The 25,414-nt window shown below is 31.8% G+C and overlaps 2 protein-coding genes across 3 annotated transcripts; both read left to right on the top strand.

Moving 5' to 3' along the window:
- The first annotated feature begins 6,596 nt into the window (after positions 1-6,596).
- LOC109155331 (probable serine/threonine protein kinase IRE4) lies at positions 6,597-8,112 on the top strand. 2 transcript variants are annotated; one of them, XM_019303037.1, is made up of 4 exons: positions 6,597-6,817; positions 7,173-7,313; positions 7,383-7,475; positions 8,036-8,107. In XM_019303037.1, the coding sequence occupies exons 2-4, from the start codon at positions 7,221-7,223 to the stop codon at positions 8,072-8,074; spliced, it is 225 nt and encodes a 74-aa protein (XP_019158582.1). In that variant the 5' UTR covers positions 6,597-6,817; positions 7,173-7,220; the 3' UTR covers positions 8,075-8,107. The 2 variants fall into 2 exon arrangements, 1 of the variants encoding a protein (XP_019158582.1); XR_002049907.1 differs by lacking the exons at positions 6,597-6,817; positions 7,173-7,313; positions 7,383-7,475 and adding an exon at positions 7,489-7,949 and having other exon boundaries at positions 8,036-8,112.
- A 5,993-nt stretch (positions 8,113-14,105) lies between these two features.
- Positions 14,106-19,952, top strand: LOC109155246 (probable peroxygenase 5). Its single transcript, XM_019302966.1, has 7 exons — positions 14,106-14,225; positions 14,324-14,428; positions 14,654-14,739; positions 14,833-14,927; positions 15,056-15,181; positions 18,315-18,458; positions 19,754-19,952. The coding sequence occupies exons 1-7, from the start codon at positions 14,195-14,197 to the stop codon at positions 19,836-19,838; spliced, it is 672 nt and encodes a 223-aa protein (XP_019158511.1). The 5' UTR covers positions 14,106-14,194; the 3' UTR covers positions 19,839-19,952.
- The last annotated feature ends 5,462 nt before the right edge of the window (positions 19,953-25,414 follow it).

Raw genomic sequence — 25,414 nt, 5'->3', positions numbered from 1 at the left:
CTATGCCGAGCCACACTAGTGGGAACGATGTGTACAAACCAATCGACCCCATCCTTATACCGCCAATGTCCTTTACAAGAAAGTAAGTGAATGGTTTGGCATGGGCCACTCACCAATCTTAAGCCAAGGTCCAATCTCCTCCGGCACGGAGCTCCGTGTTTTGACCTCGGGAAAACTTTTTGTGGTCCCGACTTAAGCGTTGGTTCTCACACACTTCCACCCTTATGCCAAGGATCGACTCCCCACGGCATAGATCTCTATGTTTTTACCCGAAAAAGTCTTTCATGATCCCGACATAAGCAATGTCTCCCTCTTATTACTCTCTCTTTTTTCTCATCTCCTAAGACATCACCATTGGGACAACCGACTTCACGTAGAGCTCTACGCTTTTTCGAAGACAGAGCAATGGAATTGCCCAAAGTCCTAGCGAGATGGCTTACCTCTTTTCTTATCTCATGGGATGGCCATTTATTTTTGGTCTTTGCCTTTTTCTCAACGTCATTCCCTCCTTCTTCACTCATATTTTTTCTTTTGGGATAAGGGAATTTTTCTCACTTCTCACCTCAAGGCTTCACCTTTTGCCCCATACCTTGCCAAAATTATAGTCATTTCCGACCATGCTTCTCTTATCTTTACAAGGTTCGAAAGTACACACTCTCACCGAACCAATCAGTAGCTCTGTGTTGGAAAAAATATACAGAATTCATAGGTGTCGGCGTATACGAGTAAAGCCTTTTCAGGCTCATTTTGGGATTTGATTTGCCCTTCCCTTGCGCGGGAGAGAGAGCTTTTATGTTATACAATTGAATAAGTTTTAGAAAGGCTCTTGTATAAATAGTGGTGCAAACACACGTCCCAAACCAATGTGGAGCAAAAGCTACTTTAAAGCTTTTTCCCTTTATTTTTCCAACTCAAATGGGTCTACTTTGAGAATCAATATCTCATTCACCCATTATCCGTTTTGAGCGTACAATATATCAATCTTTTTGTCTCGCTACGAAGAACCCGAATCTACTTTGACCCGACCCAAATTGAAAGCGGGTCCACTACTAATTGTAGCACAACTTAGCCACTTAAAATGCCAGTTATACTATTTTTTCCAACACCATTCTGTAATCATGAGGTCAGAAACTGTAAAACAGTGGTACATCGGTCAACAACAGAGGCAAGAATTCATTCCCTCCATACCTGCCTTGCATAATCACAATCAAATAAAACATGCTCAATTGTTTCAGGAGCTTATTGTCAGAATGTACAGTCGTCATTAATCTCCATACCCTTAGTCCTAACACTAGTACAAAAAACATCAAAAAGATCGAATAATACGCGTCCAAAGTTGACACTTTGGACGCGTAATGTGGGAGGCGGTGGTATTTTTGTAATTAAAATGCCACTATTTAATTAATTATTTATTTTTTTAAAATAAAAAACAACCAACGTCCAAAGTTTGACGCGGATTTTGGAGCCGCGTATTTAGAAGAATTATAATGCGTCCAATTTTCCTACCTTTGGACGCTTTTTTTTTCAGAAGTCTTCATTATCCACGCCCCGCCGTCTTCCTCCATCATCTCCAAATACTTAGCAAAATTAGGGCTTCTCAATTTTCTCCAACCAATCGCTTCTATCGTCGTCGCCGGTCGTCACTGTCGCGCCCTTCTTCGCCATCGCATGTGGAGGAGGTGGATGAGGAGGAAAGGGAGGAGCCGCCGATGGAGCTCGACACATTGAACAGCTCGACGCCTCCCCGTCGACCGCCGGGCTTGACATCGCCCCTCGTCGCTGTGTTGTGTTCTCTTCAATCTGCCCCCAAGGTCTCTACAACGCTGCACTCATCGTCACCCGTCGACGGCTGCTCTCCTCGTTTCTGACGTCGCGTACCTGCTCTAGTGCTCGAACCTCCAGCGACCTACAGTGCTTTTCCAATTCCATCTATGCCAAATCCGCCCCTCAAATCTCTGTAATATCTCTATCTTTCTCTCAATTTAATGCATACATTATTAATTTCTGATATGGAATCCCGTATGACCCAATAATCCATCTGTAACGCCCCAGGACTTCAGAAGAAAAGAAAAGCCGAGCCAACCGGAACCGACAATTGTACAACGTCATTTTACTCTATGAACCGTTAGTCTATTAGTTGTTAATAGATATTTCCTTTGTTCTTAGCATAAATAGGAATATAGATTGTATTCAGAATTTTATGCTTGGAACTAAGGGGTCGTTTGGTTCACGGAATGTCAGATTACCTTAGGGAATGTTAGATTGCTGGGAATGTTAGATTACTGGGAATGTTAGATTCCTGTGTTTGGTTAAAATTGAGGTATGTAATATAATCATGTTTGGTTTAGGTTATCTTGTATACACACTATAATATCCTTAACATATTTTCATATATTTTAATAAATTTAAAAATTAAAATAAATAAATAAGATAACGGTATCATATATAATTACATGATTTTAAAATATTAACTAAAATCTTGAACTTGAAAAACAAAATTATTTTATATTCTAACATAACATAACATAATAAAAATAATATATATATATATATATATATATATATATATATATATATATATATATATATATATATAATTACAAAAATAATTATATATATATATATAATAATAATAATAATAATAATAATAATAATAATAATAAACTAACATAACCAAGGTTATCTTACATTACCTAAGATTTTGAAGGGAATCACATTCCCTTCAAAATCCTATGTGGAGGGAATGTGACATTTCTTGGAAATGTTAGATTCCTTAAGATAATATGAACCAAACACCGAAATGTGAACTTTGGAATGTCACATTCCCTTGGTTATGTTATATAACCTGAACCAAACGCCCCCTTATTTCTTTTTCTCTCAAATATCTCTCCTCTCTCGCACTTCCCCCTTCCCCCTTCTGCAATTCTGTTTCTTCTTCTTCTTCCCCCTTACTGTTCTGTTCTTGCTCCCCTTTTCCCTGCTTCATTTTTTTTTTCTTTTTTTTTTTTTTTTCTGCTTCATTCTAAGTTTCATTACATTTGGTATCAGAGCCCCATCTGTGGGAACAGCCCTATCCCTTCACCATGGAAGCTCAGACGACCGAAGTAAGAACCAAAATTGATACGCAACACATCTGCTCCTCCGATTTGGTGGAGAGAATCATGGCTTAGATGGAGTCTAGGTTGTCCAGCTAGAGAGATGAGATACTGGAGGCGATTAGACTCTACCCATCGGCTTCCCCGGTTCTGAATGAAGATTTAGGGGATTTCGCCGGCGATCCAGGAGCGGCGAGCTTCGCCGGCGATCCAGGAGCGGCGAGCTTCGCCGGCGATTCAGAAGCGACGAAGCCAGTTGAGGAAGCAAATGCAAGCTACTTGAACTCTGAATCCCTTTCCCAACTCAAGAGATGGCGATTCTCCATTTTCAATAATGATGTTTGAGTAGGATTCCATGCCCATAGCTACAGCAGCTCATCGTCATCAAAATAATAAGCCCCAACAAAAAGCCCCACCACAAGGAGACTCCAGCAAAAGCGGCCAAGAATGCGAATTAGAAGAGATCCCTTCAGAAGGAGTGCAACGCAGATCAGAGATGGTTGCATATGTGGCTGCTGCATCAGCAATTACTGCAGTGATGGCTGCAAACCGGGAGGTTGATGTAAGTGAAAGTGCTACTCCTTGCTTAGTAGAGAATGATATGCATAAGAATAGTCTTCCATTTCTTAAAGAAATTAAGGATGAAATTACTGCTCACAATTTGGGTATGCATGAGGTGATAAACTGCTATGAAATTGTTTGGGGGGATTATGTGATTTTGGGTGGAAAATTTCCAGTGGTGAACACAGACTATGCATCTGTGGTAAGAATAGTGAAAGTTTATGTGGAAAAGTATATCTTACATGTTGATCCTAAAATGCCAATGTGTTGTGAAACCTATAACAATGCTGAAATTGTGGGAATGGATTATGTGGGCTGGATTGAAGAAATTTCAGAGATGAATATTGATTTTGCCTATCTCGCAAAGATTGTTTTAACTACTATGAGGGGGTGCTGCAAGATGAAGTGAAATTGGATTTCTTCTATGGCAATCCTAGAATGCAAGGGTGCAGTAAATTTCCTTTTGATCCGGGAGGAATGCTTAAAATTATTGTTGTTTGTTGCTGCAAGTTTTTACTACTATTGCTCGTTGTTGTTGTGATGTTAATTGTTTTGGCTTGGTATGATGGAGATGAAGGTGGTGATAAAAAGCTCAATGAGTTGGGAGAGTATTTGACTACAATTGTTGGTGTAATTTGTGCTCATGTTGGGTTGATTCATGTGAGGTACTTCCTCTCTTGGGAGTTTGTGGATGGATGGCATAGGACTTTTTGAGAAGTGCACTATCATTTTAAAATTGTTGATTGCTTTGGCTGCCATTCCAAAAGTGTTGAAACGTTTGGTTGCACAGAAGTGACTGCCAATCTGATGTCAGTGGAAACAAAGATTGGTCATTAGGAATGATGGATTGTAGATTGCAGCTATCTGCAAGATTCTAACAGTAAACCAGAAGAGGGTTGAGCATAACTGTTCCTTATTGTAATTTGAGCTTTGAACTTTCTGAGGAAATAGAGGTTCAGAAAGAAGTGACAGTTCGTCTTCCTATCTCAAGTGTGAACACCTTAACTAAAATGCCTAGTCCTTCTTGTTCACAGAATTCCCTTCCTTCACTGAAAATCAGGTACATGGACATGGTAATTTTGATTTGGGAAGAAGTGTGCCTAAGAACAATTCAGGAGATCTTGCTAGATGTGTGAACAATGTCCAAGAATCTCCCTATTATGATGACTATTCAAGTGTGCACTCAAATTTTCTTTGCTTGATCCTTGGGGACAAGGATTTATTAGAGGGGAAGGTACTGTAACGCCCCGGAACTTCAGAAGAAAAGAAAAGCCGAGTCAACCCGAACCGACAATCGTACAACGCCATTTTACTCTTTGAACCGTTAGTCTGTTAGTTGTTAATAGATATTTCCATTCTTATTAGCATAGATTGTATTGAGAATTTTATGCTTGGAATTAATCAAAACTATATATTATTTCTTTTTCTCTCAGATCTCTCTCTTCTCTCTCGCACTTCCCCTTCCCCCTTCTGCAATTCTGTTTCTTCTTCTTCTTCCCCCTTACTGTTCTGTTCTTTCTCCCCTTTTCCCTGCTTCATTCTAAGATTCATTACACCATCCCTCTCTTCCTCCAATTAAGGGTTTTTAGGTTCGTTCCATCATAATAGGTTAGCACTTCAGCCATTCTTGGAGCCGCAGACGAGCTAAGGAGATGACCCTGCCTTCTAGTCAAACACAAATTAGAGAGGTTTTGGAGTAGTATCTATTGTCGGTATATGGAGTAGTATCTATTGTCGGTATATGGAGTAGTATCTAGTCCACTTGGTTCTAACATTGTTGTTCAAACAGCAAGATGAGCTTTTACAGGTCTTTTTATTTATTTATTAACTCTTTTTGAAGATTAGACCACTCTTATTTACGAGGCTTCACCAGCAGGTTGATTGATTGTCATAGTTTCCATTGACAGCTGACTAGAATGTTTAGCAACTATTTTCACTAAATATAAGATCATTTGATGGGAAAAAGAAGATAAAAGGTAGCATATTACCCTCAAGTACATAATATCTTGTAGCATGTTTATTGGATGATGGTATATTTGTGCTCAAACAAGTCTTTATGCTAGAATAGTAATTTAATTGGTGAATTACTGAATTTTGTTATCAGTTGGTTAACAATTGACAAGTATGAAAGCTCTTGTCGATTATTCATTTGAGTAATTGCCCTTAATTTGTCTTCTTTAGATACTTTGGGGTTGATATCAGTGCCATTATTGAGTATGCAACCAAATGTGGTGACATTCAACATGTGCGTGCTGAAATAAGGTTGGTAATAGAATATGCTAATTGTTTGAATTGTTTCATGATGGTAGGCATCATATGAAAATGTATAAAGTGCTGTTTCTTAATCCCACTTTCCCCAGAAACTTTGTTTATTGAAAAGGAATAAATACTTAGAAGACACCTGGCAGGCCTGCAAGAATCAAGCATAAAGAAGCCTAATAAAAAAACAAGAAGAAAATAAACACACTACACACACACTTTTCTGGTGCTATAATTTTCTTATCAGTATGGGTATCAAATCTACAACTTATTTTGTGACTCACATAGATTTACATATTTGGTATATATGCATACATGTAGGATTTGGGCTCTATGATTCTTTACTAAAAATCAAATCTCATATTTGTCTTTATTTTTTGTTCTGGCCTTCCCATACAGAGCAAGAGGAAAATTCCTATCTATGTGAGGTAGAAATTGACAATATTTGAAATCTGCATAAAGTTTGACAAGTCTGTTGCAATATGTGCTGGAGAAAATATATCATGCTTGAATCAGATGTGATGGTGCAATTTACTAAAGGCAAGGTGAATTTAAGGATTAACTTGATGACGCAGGGATTTTGATGCATTTGATTTAAGGATGCGGCTTCCAACTGTGGTATAGCTTACATACTATACAGTTGTGGTATCCGTTTCTTTCTTACCTCAAGTAATGCAATATTATCTTTCATGAACTATGGACACTGCTGGTATAGAAGATTCTCCACTCACAAACTTCCTCAATTTGAAGGGACACTTGAGTTCAAAGCTCAACCATTGTGGTCCACCATCCTCAACTGGGAGCATGACTTCAGCATCTTCCACTAATACCCCTAGGACAGTAAATTTTGACTTTTTTGGCTAGACCATAACAATCTATCAGAGTTAGAGGATATTCAGCAGGTTTGTCATTATCTTCTATTTTTAAATTTCTGATTATTATGAACAACGTTGTTAATTGAAAAGAGAAGTCATGTTTCACGTAATTCATACTGCAAATTTATTTATTTTTTTGGAACAGATAGAGACATAAAACATCCGCATTCATTACTTATCTTTATTATGAGAGAAGGAAAAGAGAGAGAGGGGGTCTAATAGGTGATGAGAGTGAAATGAAAAATGTCTAATAGGTGGGGGTCTAATAGTTTGAAAACAATTTGGAATAAGAAAAGTCTGCATCATCTCCTTTTGAGTTCAGCTAGAGTATTTCATATTTAGGTACTTCTCTAAGTAATGCATCTTCATTATGCCATTTCAGGTTCGATTTTTCTATTCATTCACCAGTAGAGACTACCTTTATTTGGTTATGGAATATCTTAATGGAGGAGACTTGTACTCACTGCTCAGAAAAGTTGGTTGCCTTGAGGAAGATGTAGCTCGCATTTATATTGCAGAGCTGGTACTTTATGAAAGCAATTCATATACAAAATTATTAGTCTTTTGTAATTTAAATTTCCTTCTCTTTCAGGTCCTTGCTCTGGATTACCTTCATTCTTTAGGAATACTTCATCGTGATCTCAAGCCCGACAACATACTAATTGCACAAGATGGGCATATAAAGGTAGGTTTAACAAAATGGAAAATAGACCTTCTATACACAAAATTACCTGGCTAAAAATTGTTGTAAGGCATGCAATGCACCAGAGTGTTATTAATTTCATGTAATAGTGCTGATATTATTGTGAGTACGAATTTGCTTTCAGTTTCTCATCATTTTTATCACCTTCCTTGCCTGTGTAGGACTGGTTCTTTGTCTTTGTTTTGATACAGTTTCTCTATCTATCATTTCTCTTTTCCATCTAATAAGAAATAAATTCCTTATTTTCACCGTACTGTAGAAGCATCACTGAAATGGCTTCTTTGTGGACATTTTAACCAAATTTCATTTACTGATCTATATGTAATTGCTGTGTAACTTCTTTGTATTATCACTAAGATACAATTCTTTATTTTGTTTAAAATGTTCAATCATAAGAGCATGGTTTACTGGAAGTATTCCTGATTCTTTGTCTTCCCTGAGTCAATTATCAACTATGTAAGTTTCTCGCCACAATGTGTGTTGCATGTCTTTGTTTTTCATAATCAATATTTTGCTTAGATATAAATCTGCATGTCTTCCAGGTCTCTGAACGAAAACCATTTGAGTGGAGAGCTTCCTGATTCCTTTCAAGGACTTACAGCTTTGGTCAATTTGTATGACACCCCTTTTACTGTATGCTGCTTTAAATAATTGTTCTGACTTTTGTCCTCTCATTTTGAGAGAATGAAATGAACTTGCATTGCTTTATTTCTTGTTCGTTCATTCATTGTCCTCTAGATTGCAAAAAATGCTTAGAAATATATAGATAAGAACTTAAAGATTGTCATTTCATTTAAATTTTAATTGATATGCCAGTTAGTTGACTCATACTAGCATAGTTGGAGCTTAGTTTGTGCTGTATGTTCTCCTTTATTCAATATATATAAATCAGCTTATTAGATGCATCATGACTTGTTATTATAGTCAGGATTTAAAGGGTATCCACTTCAATTAAATTATATCTTTTTTGTATTCATTATAGTTTTTATTGTGTATGTTTAAGACTATTATTCTGATAGAATTGGTGTGCTGTTGTGTATATCTTAATTTGATTAATGTTGAATTATATTATTTGTTTGATACTTTGGACGCTGATTGTTCAAGCAACTTTGGACGCGTATTAGCCTTAACTTTGGACGCGAATGACTGTTTTTGTACTAGTGTAAGATTCACACACACTGGTAGAATGTTCCGCGCACAACGCCAAAGCAAGTTACGTACTTTGGGAGTTGCATGTACCTTCCAAATTTGATCCCAAGCCTGGAACTGCAACATGGTGTGCTTGTTTGGTTATGTCGATACCAGCCTATGATACCCGCTTTTAACTGTGTAGTAGCTCCGGCAATCATCCCGCCAATACCAATCATCTTGGAATTCTGGGCAGATAGGTGTGTTGATAATTCTATGGATGTCCTCAGGAGCAAATAAATTGGTTATAATCTCTGTATCCCAATTGTTTGTAGTAGTCATAAGGCTTGAAACCTTTGCATTCCTTAAGTGTGGTATACCGTCAGTATGAAGGTGGGGATCTTCTTTACATGCCAGCCACAGCCCCAGATTTCAGTGTCAACCCCATTGCTAATTTGCCGTGACAGACCCTCTACTAACAGTCTAACAGGCTTTTACAAGACATGATACTTCTCTAAATGTAACTGGGATTGTTGCCCAACTCCTCCTCCAGGAAGTTAGTCGAATTAGGGCGCATCAGCAGGCGCCATCCCTGTTTAGCTAGTAAAGCAACATTAAACTCATCATGTTTTTTAAAACCTAAACCACCATGGCATTTTGTACACAGTCTCGTCAAGCTCAGCCAATGAATGCCTTTGGAATTTGTTCCTCCCCCTCTCCACCAATATTTGTTCATGATCCTCTCCAGACTAGTACATAAAGTTTGCGAAAGCAAAAATACACTCATGGTAAAGGTTGCATTACTTGGGCCACGCTCTTTAAAAGGACCTCTTTCCTTGCATGTGAAAGAATTTTCTTATGCCAACCCCCAATGCAATCCCGATTTTTCCTTCAATGTACCCAAAAATATTCCTTTTATTCCTACCTAAACAAGAAGGGAGATAAGATAATTACCAAAGTTGTGCGTTTGCTGCACCATGAATAATGTAGCTATCTGGTCTCTCGTATGTTTAGTGGGGTATTTGTACTTAAAGAGATGCTAGACTTCTGAAAGTTAACGCACTGGCCTGACATAAGCTCATAATTACCTAGACGCATTCCCGAATTCAGACAGCTTCAATATTAGTGGCCTTGAAGAATAGAAGACTGTCATCTCCAAAAAAAAGAGATGTGATATTGAAGGAGCACCTCTTGCAATTCTATAGCCATGTATGTCACCATGCCTTTTAGCCTCCTAAAGAGAATGCGAGAGACCTTCTGCTCAAATTATTAACAAATGAGGAGAGATCGGATCCCTTTGCTTAATGCCTCGAGAAGGGGACACACTGCCTACTACTGAACCCTTAACCAATACGTTGTATTTCACGGTTGTGACACATAGCATAATCAAATTAATCCAACGAGAGGCATAACCAAGTTCAGTCATCATGCTATGTAGAAATTCTCATTCCATGTGGTCATAAGCTTTAGTCATATCAAGCTTTAATGCTGGCCAACCAACCTTACCTATGCTTTTTCGTTTCAAATAATGACCGACCTCGGAAGCTATCATAATATTGTCAGTTATGAGTCTTCCCTGAATGAAGGCACTCTGTGACTAGGAGATAATATCACCTAAAGAGGCTTTCATTCGATTGGCTAAGACTTTGGCAACGACCTTATAGACAAGGTTACAAAGTGCAATAGGTTGTAGGTCCACTACTTTTACCGGGACCTTTTCCTTTGGGACTAAGACAATATTTGTGTCATTTAAGCCTTCCGGGAGTCTACAATGTTCTAGACAGTCAAGAGTAAGCAAAGTTAAGTCAAAAGTTTATAGAATTTAAGTATGAAGAAAATGTATGATAATGAAGAAAACAATAATATGTTGAATTTAGTGAATTATAAGGTTTGTAGAGTTTAAATATGGATGGAAAAGGTAAATAGAGTTTAATTTAGGACTTTAGGTAGAGAGTGAAATTTTAAATTGGAAGAATAAAAGTATATAGAGTTTAGGTAGAGATAGAAAGTATTCAGAGTTAACAAGAATAAAGTTTACTAGTTTAGATGTGTGGAGTTTAAGAGATAGATTTCAATTATTTATATTTGATAGAAAATAGTCTTCAAAAGTTCTAGCATGAAGAATGCATAAAAAGTTCATAACTTTTTGAATACCAAAAATGATTTCTGGTAGCTAGGAAAGTTTAAATTGTTATGAGAATTTAAAAGATGAAAAAATTATTCTCAGGTTTGGTAAGGCCTTGCACTCAAAGAAGTTCGGTTCAACTAGGAGCCAATTCAAATTCCTTAAAATCAAGAACGTTAAATCTAGCATGGAGGTGGGATTTTTTTCCAATGTATGGGAAAGTATATAAATTACTTATTTAGATACACTAATTTTACATGCGTATTGCGCGACTAATTTAATGTCTAATGTTTGTATTTAAATAAGTAATTAAAAGTATATTAATGCAAGATTATATAGGAGAAATTCATTATAGTTGTCATCAAAATTAATGTTTAATTTACACTTTTCTAAAAATAATTATCTAAATACTTATTGTAGTTAGTAGATATTACTTTTAGTTGGAATTACTCTAATTTTTGTTAATTTGCTTTTGGATAGGTTTGTAATTGTCTTCATCTTCGTTGCTTGTCTATTTCTTTTGAGTTAATGACATATGGGATCCTCCGAGTATAGTGGTTTTGTCACGTTTAGTCCTAAACTTTCAGATTGACCATGCATGGTCCTTCGACTTTTAAATTATTACCATCCGTGGTCCCAGTTAACCACTCATGGTCCTTCAACTTTAAAAATTTAACCAGATGCGGCCCTCTTGGAAGGACTATGGCTGGATAAAATTTGATAGTTGAAGGACCATTGGTGGTTAACTTGGACCGCAAATGGTAACAATTTGAAAGTGAAGGACCACGGGTGAAAATTTGAAAGTTTAGGACTAAACGTAGCAAAATCACTATACTTGAAAGACCTTAGATGGTATTAACTCATTTCTTTTTTGTTGGTAGTGTCTCATGTGCAATTGAGTTACTGGTGCTAGTTTGCAAAAAAAAAAAACAAAAAAAAAAAAAACAAAAACAAAAACAAATAAAAAAAATATTTGATCTAATTAGTTTTATTACATTAAAAAAATTGATGCTTGATTCCCTTATACTAATATTTATAAAATTGACCCGTCATTCTTGTTATTGCTTTACATATTTGAAGAAAGATAAACTTTACCATTTAAGATAAGATATCACTTCGCTATTAAAGCTTGCAAATCATTGAAAAAGTACATATATCGTTGCTTCTTCTTCTTCATCTTCTTTTTTTTTTCTCTTTTTTTTTTTTTAAAATTTTTTTTTTCTGCATATATTTTGTTGCTGATGAACATATTCTTTTGAATTGATTAATAAAAAAAATATTTCTGCATATATTTTGTTGCTGAACATATTCTTTTGAATTGATTATATATATATATATATATATATATATATATATATATATATATATATATAGTGTATGTATAAACACATTGCACAAAAGAATGTATTCCTCTAATTACAATGTACATGCATGTACTACATTGTAACAAAGACAGTAGTACTCAAAAAATATATATTTATATATAGTAATGCTATAGTGGAGATTTAAAAGATTTGTTTGAAAACATTTAAACGAATCAAATGTATGAAATAATTTTTTTTAGCAATTTAACTATCATAATTTAATTCTAAAGTAACACTAAACATATTAATTAATTTTTTGAGTTAAGACCTCTAATAGTTCTCCGAGTATTAGCGATTTACCAGCTGTGGTTATTTGAGTTTTAAATGACCTACAATGATCTTCCATGTTTTAAAAAATAACCACCCGTGGTTCTATTTTTTTTTTTTTAAATCCGAATTTAAAATGACCACGAGACATGCTAAAATGACCATTGGAGGTCATTAAAAACTCGGATTATCACGGCTGATAAATCGCTAATACTCGAAGGACCATTAGAGGTATTAATTCTTAATTTTTTTTCAACAAAAATATTAATAACATGCATATACGTACTCCGTATATTTTTTGCAATTATTTTCTCAAGATTTAATTGACAGGAAAGTAATAAATGACTTCTTAAAGACTTTTAATTTTAAACGTCTTAATTAAATACCATCTAATGACAGGAAAGTACTATCTGAGATGCTTGGCTTTTAAGTTAATATAAAAGTTTTTAAAAGATTTTTAAAGTCAAACATAGACCTAAAATAAGATGGAAGGAACGGTTGAACAATAATTCATAACCGATCTCGAAAGAGAAGGCTGGGGAATTGGTATTCCATTCTTGCACGTCATTTGGGACAATCCCATCAATGTGTTGCACTTTCTCACGGTCCATACTCCATACTACGATATGATATGATTTCTAGCTTTGATTTTATGTGCCGTCATCGTCCAATTATATTGAAATGAGTGTTTAGTAAATTAATTAGTTGTTAGCGGGTAATTATATGTAAAATAATTTTTTTTAAAGTTAATTGAAAAAATTATCCTGAACAGTTTTTTAAATTTTAGCATTTTAAAGCAAATAAGTTGTTACAAACAGCGTATTAATCAAACACTCATATTGATTGTTTAACTAAGTTATTATTTTATGTTTTTTTTTTTTTCCTTTTACATCCTCCCTTAATGCAATTTTTTTGCAATATGAAACCATTACAAATGAGTAATTAGGGATGGATCCAAAAAATTATTTGAGTGGGGGCGAAGATTAAATGATGTTAGAAATGTCAATGACACAATATCAAATAGTCATAATAAAGTTAAAATACAAAATACATTATAAAGTACAATAAAATGTTTTTTTATAGATTACATGATAGTTAGGGTCGGAGTAAAAAATATATGAGTGGAGTGAAAATCTGAAAACTTATGACAAAATATGAAACATAATCAATTAGATAAAATAATTTGAATAACAGTATATTCATAAATACTTTTTAATTTTAAGGAAAAATGACGCTTTTCCATCCCGAATTATTCATGTAAGCATATTAGCCTCCTCATAAGTATTACATTTTTCTTTTATAAGTAACAAACGCTCGTCAGCATTAATACATTATAAGAAAAATTATAATAGTTATGATAATAAACGCTTTATTTATTATTTATATTACATTTTTGTATATAAATATAACATTTCCATCTTGACTTAATCCATCAAATTGATTCTTGCACAAATGTGATCCTAAATGATCCCAAAATCGAAACCAAGTTTAATTAAGACACGTTTGTTTTGCTGCGCCGCTGTTCACAAAAATTTAAATGGCTACCTACTTTCTTGAGACTCTTTTCCCAGTTTTCTGCAATTGCTGCGTAACAGGATAAGAAACCTCACTGTCCTCACACGCAAGTCACAATAAATATATATAAAACCTCCACGCATCTCAAGAAGACTGATAAGATCCACAAGGACCACAACTCCCTTTTTTGTTTTTTTTTTGTTTTTTTTTTTGGGTGCATATAAAACCCCACGCATCCCAACAAGTCTGATAAAATCCACATATCTAAGAAAACAAAACTAGCAGAAATCCAACTTTTTATTATGGCTTTCTCAAGAACTTCTAAACCAGTTGGTAAGCAATTTTATAGTTTTCCTTTATTCTTCTTCTTATTATTTTTATTCCATGTGTTTGGTGTTTGGGTTATACTCAAGGATGGGAATGGAATGCAGGAAAGGGAATGGAAAATGGTTCTGAGATAACCCCTTTGGAAAAGCATGCCATGTTCTTTGATACCAACCATGATGGCATCATTTATCCTTGGGAAACATATCAAGGTTCTTTTCACTTTCATCCACATACATTCCTTTCATTCCATCTTTAATTATCTCTTACAACATCTCTGTTGTAGAATAGGTGGTGCATATATATATATATATATATATATATATATATATATATATATATATATATTAAAAGACTCATAATTTTTTACAAGATTATATATGTTCTATAAAGATATTTATATTTAATTCAAGATTTTTTACTGCTTAACTAAATAGGTTTTCGAAAAATTGGAAGTGGAGTTCTCCTCTCAGTTGGTGCTTCCATTTTCATTAATATTTTTCTCAGTTCTAAAACTCGACCAGTAAGTTTATCGCTCTATCTAGCTCATTTTTGTGGGAGTATTTGACAAAATATTTACAAGCTATAATAATTTCAATGACATGCATGCATGCAGGGAAAATGGCCATCTCCTCTCTTCCCCATTGTGGTTGAAAACATCAAACTTAGCAAGCATGGTAGTGATAGTGATGCATATGATAGCGAGGGAAAGTATGTTTTCTTCAAGTCCATCCTAGTTAAATTTATAAATTATAGCTTCTATTACTTTTTTAGTTTTTGCAAGCTAGTATGTACTCTAATCATGATTTTTACTTGTGAAATTGTGAATGATATGATAGGTTTATTCCATCAAAATTTGAAGAAATTTTTCAAAAATATGCACGAACTAATCCCAATGCCTTAACGTCTGGGGAAGTGGATGAATTGCTTCGGGGTAACAGGGAACCCAAGGACTACTCTGGATGGTATGTAACGTTTCACCTCCATCATTCCTATTTGAAAAGTATTAAAAATTCACAAATATAAAATACTAATTTTAATTTATTTTTGAAAGCATATATACGGATATGTGGCCTAGCTTGCAATAATTTTAGCATGTATAGTGCAACACTCTTAAAAATCTAAGAAAAATATAGCCTTTTCATTTCTTTATCTATTTCTTACATATAATTTTACTTTTTATTACTCGATGATTTATATTATTATACACACTTAATCTATGTTATCTGAAGAATTAAATATAATAAATGTACATTGATAATAAGGATTTAAAAGTGCCCTTACCTGAAAATAAGCCCAATGTATGATATTTAAAAAAGAAAAAAAAAATTGGATTCATTTCGAACTTTTGTGTTTAATGTCAGAACAAACAAATTTTACCAAGTCTAAAATGGAGGATTATTATCTTGAAAGGGGTGGTCAAGTGGGTGCAGTGGAACATAATTCTCATATGTTAGAATGTCATACGTTTGATTTTTAGCAAGACTTTCTCAATATCTTTGTTTGTCCAATAATGTAAATTTAAAAATCATTTTTTTTTATAGTGACACAGTAAGGACAACAACAACAACAAAAATTTGAATTTAAACTAACTATACTTTGGTTTTTTAAAAAAGTTTTTTTTTTTTTTTGATTCAATAGGAATTTAAAAAGAGTTAAGGATAATTAATAAAAAAGAGTTAAAGGATAATTAATTTTATGTAGTTCATCATAAAATTTTAAAATATAATATTTATATTCAACAATGAATATTATAAGAACTAAGATCTAGGCTTTTCAATAGGGTAAAAAGTACTTTTAAAATAATAGGTAAATAAGCAAAAAAACAAAAAACAAAAAACAAAAAACAAAAAACAAAAAAACAAAATATAATGAAGAAGATATTTTTGTCTAACAAAATACAATAGATAACATTTAATAGATAACATTTATAGTATGATGCACATTCATTTTTTATGTAAAAACGAAAAAAAAAAATGTTATAAGTCTAATAAACTCTTTACATATAATTATCCTATATCTATAGTTTTTATTTCTATCTCAAAAATAAAATGGAGCAATTCTTAACTCATGTCACTTTTAAAATAAATTAAAAAACAAAATTTTGTAGTGACACATGTATAAATAGTGATGGTTTTATCGGGACTAGATCCACCATAAATTAAGTATGAATGTATAAAATTAATTGAGTAAGAAAAAAGTAATATTATTGCTCGGGGCATGTAATGCATGCATGTGTGTGTATGTATGTATGTATGCTTGTTTGTTTGTTTGTTTGTTGTTGTTGTTGTTGTTACTTATGCATTTTATACTCTTTTTTATTGGATGCATGAAGTGCTTATTTTGGTGATATGAATTAAGAGTTAATTTCATTTTTGGTCTTAGATTTATATGTGTCAGTTCACTTTTAGTTCCTTTTAAGAACGTAACATTCTTTTTTGGTCCTAGTATTATTGTGACATGACATGATTATTATTGGTCCCTCATTAACAAAATTATTGAAATAGCGTTAAATAGAAAGACATTTTCATTTTTTTAACAAAGTGGGTTGATTCATTATATTTTTATTTTTATTTTTATTAAAAAAATTCATAATTAAAAACCTAAATGCCCTTGAATTTCACGAAATTTAAACGATTTTATTGGTCGATAACAAAAAATGGTCATGCCACAATAATACTAGGACCAAAAGAGGATGTTTTGAAAAAAAATACTAAAAGTGAATTGCCACCTGTAAATCTAGGACCTAAAATGGAATTAACTCTATAAATTAATTATTAAATGTTTATTAATACTTTTAAGTTAAAAAGATGAATATTTAATTTATTTTAATTTTTTAAATGTTTTAAAAGATGTTTAAATGGGGTGAGGCTTCCCCATCCAGCCATCCCTAAATAGTCCCCGTGGGGGTGGGGATGGGGATGTGGACAGTGCTGGGTGAGGGAGAAAGTTGGGAGGCGAGGGGGGTGGGGGTATGATTTCCTCTTCCCCTTCGCCACGTTGACAATCTTACTTTATAGTGTATCAACTAATAACTAATAGTACACTCAAGAGCTACTAATAGTGCATTTAAATTTATTGCACGGTAACATATCAATATAGCTTTTAGTGCAAGTAAAGTTCAGTGCACTTTTTTAAGATCTAGAATCCTTTCTTAGTTATCAACTGATGCACTCTGAAACTTATTTAATTTTAGTACATAACAAAAGTTTGTAATAATTATGAAATGACACCATATTTTTTCTTATCTTCCTATTTTTCATTTGTTGATCGTTCCAATATTTACGAAGTTAATTTTTCAATATATTTAGTCTCCAATATATTATTTGCTTATCCGTTTTTAGTCCTTTAATTATTATCAAATTGACAATTTTCTCCTTACGTCGTTAATTATCTCCATCTCAAAATTAAACCGTTAAAATCAATGCTTCCACCATTCTAATAACATTAGCATACGGATCATCAAGAGGCTCTTCATAGAAGTTTTGAAGTGCCTATGTTTGTATAATAAGGAAAGAAGTATGGAATTTATCACTCGGCAACAATCTAAGGATTAAAGGTGGATACACAAATAATTTAGAGATAGAGTCTACTATTGATATATGATCAAGGAGAAAAAGTGCAGTGTCATTTCTTAACTCCTTTAACAAAATGTTGTCACCACATTTAATTTATATTTAATTTTGGAGTTAATTTCATTTTTAATTCTAGATTTATAGGTGGTAGTTTATTTTTAATATTTTTTTTAGTAGAACATCCACCTTTGGTCTTAATATTATTGCAACATGACCATTTTTTGTCTTAATATTATTTTGATTTTTTTTTTACAAAGTCGGTTGACCTGATATATTTTTATTTTTACTTTTTTGAAAAAAATCTCTTGAATTGTATTTAAGGGAATTTAAACGATTTTAATTTGTTGATAAATGACCAAAAATGGCCATGCCACAATAATACTAGGACCAAAGGAGATGTTATGAAAAAAAGGATTAAAAATAGAATGACACCTATAAATATAAGACAAAAAATGAAATTAATTCTTAATTTTGAGCTTTTGTTTAAGATCGAGTTTACTAATGAAATAGAGAATATTTACAGGATTGGTGCCATAGCTGAGTGGAAGATACTTTATTTTCTTGCCAAAGACGATCAAGGAATGCTCCCCAAAGAAAGAGTGAAAGCTGTTTATGATGGAAGCTTGTTTGAACAAATGGCGGAGGAACACGCTTCAAAGCTAAAAGGGTAATTTGCACCCAAAAAAAAAGAAGCTAAAAGGGTAATTAACTAATTTAACATCACCCCACCTCTCCACCCCCCCCCCCCCCTCACCCCCTCACCCCCTCACCCCTTCCTAGTCAATACACTATCTGTTTAAATCTATTGGAAAAATGATAGATTTCTCGATTATATCACTTTAATTCAGTCTTTTTATTGTTGTTGTTGTTTTATTTTGGCTTTTATTATTACTAGTAATTCACCCGCGCAATGCACGGAAAAAATTATGTTATTATAAATATAAATAAAAAATAGAAAAATTAAAATATTTTAAATTATTTAATATAATAATATTTTTGAGCTTCCATTCGTCAAGTATTTATTATTTTTATAGAATACAAAATTACAATTAAAATTATAATTTTATATGGTTAATATAATCTCTAATTATGTGCATATTCAAATAAACTTATAGGGAGAATTTACATTTTTTTTTGAAAGCTACTGGCTCTATTACATTGTAGTATCTGTTCATATACTTTCTCAACCTACTGAATCACAAAGAACCAATAACGCCTCCATTGAGGTTCGAACTCACAACCTTTCAAAACATTTAAAATTTTTGATGAATTAATAGCAACTTGTTTTAAAAAAAAAAACATTTGTAAAAATTTTCAAAGTTCATTGGTTTATTTGACCCTTTTTTTAAGTCCAAATGAAAGTCCATCCCGGGTACCATTAGACCACATAGTCCTGTTATAGAGAGAATTTACATAATTACATTGATTTATTCTTAATTGTATTTTATCTATATTATAATTTTCACAATAAGAATAATAACTAAGATAATTACATTTGGAAAGCAAATTTCAAATTTTGTATGTGTAAATTTAAACTCTAATTGAACACATTTTTTATATGATTATATAATATATAGCTATTTTATTTTTAAATGTTGTGCTTTTTTTTTTTTTATCACAATACGAATAATAACTAAGATAATTACATTTGGAAAGCAAATTTCAAATTTTGTATGTGTAAATTTAAACTCTAATTGAACACATTTTTTACATGATTATATAATATATAGCTATTTTATTTTTCAAAAGTATATTTTTTATATGATTATATAATATATATATAGCTATTTTATTTTTTAAATATTGTGCTTTTTTTTTATATATAATAAAGGATGTTGTGGCATTAATTCTAACATTAATTATTTCCCAAATCATATAGCTTTATTATATAAATGATTATTATTAATTTTTTTTTTAGTATTTTGGTTTTGTTTTTATTAATCTATGTTTTTCAAAAAGTAGGCTCACTACAAGACAATGCACAAAACAACACTACAGCAAAAGTCAAATTAAAGGAGTCCCTGCAATGATTGGTGATTATTTGTAAAAGCTTTTATATAAATTCAAAGCATGTTTATGTCATTATTTATGTACATGTAGTATAGACTCTTTAAAGTATAAAATAATTATGAAATGATCAGTGTTTGATAAGATACTTTTACACTTTACTAGTATTTTTACCCGTGCAATTCATGGAATGAATTATTTATAATATTAGTATTTGTACCCGTGTAATACACGACTATTTTCTTAAAGTATAATTAAAAAATATTAAATACTCAAAAACATATTAAATAAAAATAATATCTTTTAAAATTTAAACAGAAATATAATTACAAATTATTAAAAAACCCTCTAGGTTCTCCATAAATTAGAATCTTACCATTTGAATTACTAACTCTGGAACTGTTACATACAATTGGCCATGGTTAAAAATATACTTTTCTTTTTTAAATCAAAAGCATAACTTAATTAAACATGGAAAAACTTTGCAATAATAACAAACCAACATAATTTAAAGTTTACCCTTGATTTTGATTTTTTTTTTATTACAAAGGAAACTTTGCAAATTGCAATAATAACAAACCAACATAATTTAAAGTTTACCCTTGATTTTGAATTTTTTTTTTTATTACAAAGGAAGGTGATACCCAACTAGATATTAGTGGATCACAAGTCACTTAATTCTAATTTTGATTTATTGTCATAGACATAACAGGATCGGAAATTACTTTCTTTGAAATTTAAATGAAAGTCTTGAGTCCGACGGAGTCAATGCCATTCGCAGGATCAACACATTGCACCGTACAATATTTCCATTCAAAATATGTACTTTAATGACATGATTTCTTAGTTTTGAAGTAATCAATTTTGTTCCATTCAAAATATGCGCTTTATTCAATTATATGTATATATAGTTTTGTTTTTGATAATTATATGAATGTGATATGAAAAAACTATGAATAAATATATTCGCAATTAAAATAAAATTGATATTTCAGATGTGTAATTAGTTAAAATAATAAAATTCATTAAAAGATTAATACAGGAAAAATTATTAATTATTATAAACTACAAACAAAAATTTATATTTTCAAGTACTAAAACTTTCTTATTACAGTGAGATTAATTAATTAATTAATTTATATATTAATTTCACAATCTAGTGGGTGTTGTCATATGATGAACTAACACACATGCAAATTCCTCTCATGTTTACTCATCTATATAACTTTTATCACAATAAAAATTAGTAAAGATATCAATAAATGTAATATACAAACAGTAATACTGCATTTTTCTATACCTAATCCAATTTATATACTACAACTAGTTTTTTACGCGCATTGCGAGATTGTGATAATGCCCAATGTTATTTTTTTCAATAAGTACTTTAAAGTATATCAAGACAAGATTATATTGATATTGTTTATGCATAGTTTTGAATGTTAAATTTCCCTATTAAAATAGGCAATTCTAAATTTACAATTGCAAGATAATACAGTCAAGATTTATTATAATTGTCAATAAAATAATTGCATAACTATGGTAGAAACCAAATACGGGACATAAGGGATAGCAAATAAAAATTAAGGCATAAAATATTAAATATATATTAATATTGAAGAACTAACTGCGGATTAATTGCCAAACAAAGACATTGCTAGATAATTTCCCACTTCAAATTGTTGTGATTTGAATACTCTTTTTGTCAATAAATCCATCAAGTAGTTAATAATTATATATTTTTTTTATTTTTTTAAAACTATTATTATTATTATTATTATTATTATTATTATTATTATTATTATTATTATTATTATTATTATTATTATTATTATTATTATTATTATTATTATTATACCCTTAGGTCATTTTACATATTAATCTAAACAACTAATTTTTTCAAATATCTTTTTAGCAACCGTTGATATAATTCGCAGGTCAAATTTTCTAATATAATCCGCTAACAACTGATTGTCAATCAAGGACATTGCGAGGTAGTTCTCACTTCAATTTGTTGTGTGATTTGAATACTCTCTTTGTGAACAAATTAAATCCCTCAAGCAGTTAATATGATTGACTTTATTATTATTTTTTAAAATTTTTTCATGTTATTAATAAAATACAATGGTAAATAAATATATAACATTATTTTGTATTAAACTTTGATATTTAATTAAATAATAGTGCACAAAAAAGATAATAGACAATGTAGTGAATATAATCTATTGATGAATTTGAATGTAAAGAATTTTTACACTGGAGAAAAATAAGACAATATAACTAATAAAATTATTTCTCTTAATTAATTTATTGATAATGAATAATTTTTTTTAATAAAGACATTGTAAGAACAATGTAGCGAATATAATCAATTGATGAATTTGAATGTAAAGAATTTTTATATTGGAGAAAATAAATACAATATATCTAATGAAATTATTTCTCTTATTTAATTTATTGATAATGAATAATTTTTTTTAATAAAGACATTGTAGACACATAATTCTAAATTAAAGAAATACATATGTATTATTTTTTATTATAGCTACTACATTATTATTTAATTTAATAAGAGTAAAATAAATTACTAATTACGCCAACTTTGATTGGGATGGGGTTCGAACCTAAGACCTCTCTTATTGAAATCAATGAGTAAGTTAATGGTGAACTAACAAAAATTAGCGGAAAAGATAATATTTAATGAAAAAGTTAACGGATAATCATATTCATTAAGGATAAGTTAGTAAATCTTAAAGAAAAATTAAAATCTGATAAATTCATTTGATTAAAAAATTTAACCGCCATTTTTTCTACCCATTATAGGCCTAATTCCCTTGGCTCTTATTAGTATAGTAGATAGTAGATAGTAGATAGATAGTATATATTTCAAGTGTATGCAACAACATGTACAACTAAAAATATATTCATCCCACTAATATCTTAGAGGAGCTTTGAATCCATTAACTACTAAATGCAATTACTGGTATTCAAAATTTAAATTATTCCATTTAGACATTTTATTGCTTATTCAAGAGGACCATTTTCTTCACTAAACCTGTACTCCCAACTCGACTGCCTGAAATATTCAAACAAAAAGAAGAAACATCATTCTTAAAATGGGTTAACATGCTTATATGTTTCTTTTTTTTTTCCTCTCTGTATTACCTTGAAAGCAAAAGGATTGTGCTAGATGTTTGAACACATTCAAACCAACAATTACTGTATTTTAGCACACATGGGGACTCAACAATGGTGATGCCGGTGGAAGAGACACCACATATTAACCTCTAAAACCCAAACGTCAACCTGCAAAAAACACAAATAAAACCAATTTGCAGGTTTTCTTAACAACGAAAAATGCAGCGGTTCCACACTATCCACACAATGACACTTCAACCACTGATTCTTGGCTCTAAAGCCGTGAGCAGGTTGTTGGGCGCCAAAGTCACGGAGCCAAGGAGTTTGCCTGCTAGTTGCAGGAATCCATTGCTAAGTCAACTACAGCAAGTCGCTAAACCCTACATGCGAGGAGCCACCATGCATTTCTATGTTTCTTATATGTTTAACAAATGTTGAAAACATATTTAGACTGCGTATATTATATATACATACACTATTGCACGACCATCTTCCCTTTTGCATTCTACATCTCCAACTCTTCAAGGTCAAGTGCCGAATTTGGATGCACAGATTCCAGTTGTTTCAAAATGATCGCAGAATCAAGGGCACACACAAAGCAACCTTAGTCGCCGTTGTTTTTCAGATCACAAAGCATCCTTTTGCTGTCTGCTACTTTCTTTTCCTTATTTTTTCTCTTCGTACATAGTCCTCGTCCTAGTCTTTCTCATAATATTTCACAAAACAGACATCTTTCATGTTTTTTGCAAAACGATCATTGAGTGTTCATCGTTGCCGTCTTCGACCACCACCCTTTGCCATGCACCGCTGCAGCCAGCTAAAAAAAAAAATCACTACTAAGCCAAGCCAACGCCAACCTCAGATCTGTTAAAAAAAAAAAAATCTAAGAGCAACTTGGAGAATATGGCATTCAATTCTCCAAAAACGTCCTCTCCGACTATCATTTTTTCCGCAGGTGTATATGCTCACAGTTCACACATCATCTTCGGTGGGATATGCATGTCTACAGTTGGTGCCACCACCTCCACCGACATCTTCGACAACATTAGCCTATGTATTCACCTGCAGAGAATATGATATATATATATATATATATATATATATATATATGAACGCAGTTGAAGGGCCATTCCAATTCCCATCAACACTGGAAGTTGAACCTTTTTAATTTTGTAATTAATTATGGTCAGCACAATAAACAAAGTATTGTGCTGCCCAATTTATTGAGATCTGATCCGCATGTAGATTGAGCAATGAATGCTGGTGTGCTGGTTGTTTTAGATAGAATCTGAATGTAATCAATTCTTAAATCTGAATGTAATCAATTTTTTTGTCCTTCCAAATTCAATACATATTGGATAAAGAAAAGTTCACAATTCAAATAAAAGAAGCATTTAATTAAGGCGGATATTATAGCATCCAAAACAACGTAGAATTGCTTGGGCGGGAAAATTTGATTTGCAAAAGTTTTTGCTATTATATAGAGTAAGATAAGATAAATAAGATAAGATAAGATATTAAGAATATTAGGATCGATATACAATTATTTAAATTATAACATCATATAATATTATATAGTGTAATTGAAGATATTGTTGTGTCGTTTATGTTTGTTGATATTATCATTGCTTGAATTCGAGCAAATAATTGCTCAAATTAATAGCTAATGTGTAAATATAAGCATGCGGTGCTGTAACTTTGGTGATTTTATATATCATTATTTTTTAGGATTTTTATAAATTGGCATGGACAAATATGCTCGCCCTCTAGCAACATAGTTATAGTAATCAATTGCTATCGTAATTCATTTGTATATATGATCTATTTTTTTGTGTAGATATATAGCAATTTTATCATTTTGGAAAAAAAAAAAAAACTAAATAATATCATATGTCCCTACAGGTATATGATATTATTTAGCATTTTGCTCTTACAGGCGAAGTACCATTCACCTTCTATGTCCAGAATTTCTCCAAGTACCAAAATTCTCCAACCTAAAAATTCATTACACAATATGTGAGAAATATAATGAGTGGCTTTTCAAATGATTTCAATACAAACTCTAAACCTATGATTTGTAACTTTTTGTTGTCATAAATATCCTTCAAAGAAATCATTGTGACATTTTCACTCCATAAAGCTTCCAATGATCCAGATCCAGTCAAACTTGAACTTGAGTTTATACTTCGTATTGGAGTCAAGAACCTAGGCAAACTGATTTAAACGAATTATCCGAAATCATCAAACGTGTTTGAAATAAAATATGATACGGAGTGAAAAAAAAATTGAACTGTCAAAATACCTCTCTGTGAAATTGAGGAACTCAGGGCATTCATAGTTGATCTTTATTGCAGTGTAGGAACTGGATATCCTAACCTCACCATCTAATATGATAAACAATTTTAAATAGTTATAATCAAATCAAATAAATTTATACCTGCCGCTGGGTAATTACTTACCATCATTCACCGTGGCTCT

The sequence above is a fragment of the Ipomoea nil genome, unplaced genomic scaffold (genome assembly GCF_001879475.1).
Source record: "Ipomoea nil cultivar Tokyo-kokei standard unplaced genomic scaffold, Asagao_1.1 scaffold0117, whole genome shotgun sequence".
NCBI classification, from domain to species: domain Eukaryota; kingdom Viridiplantae; phylum Streptophyta; class Magnoliopsida; order Solanales; family Convolvulaceae; genus Ipomoea; species Ipomoea nil.
This window is presented reverse-complemented; position numbering and strand designations above follow the sequence as displayed.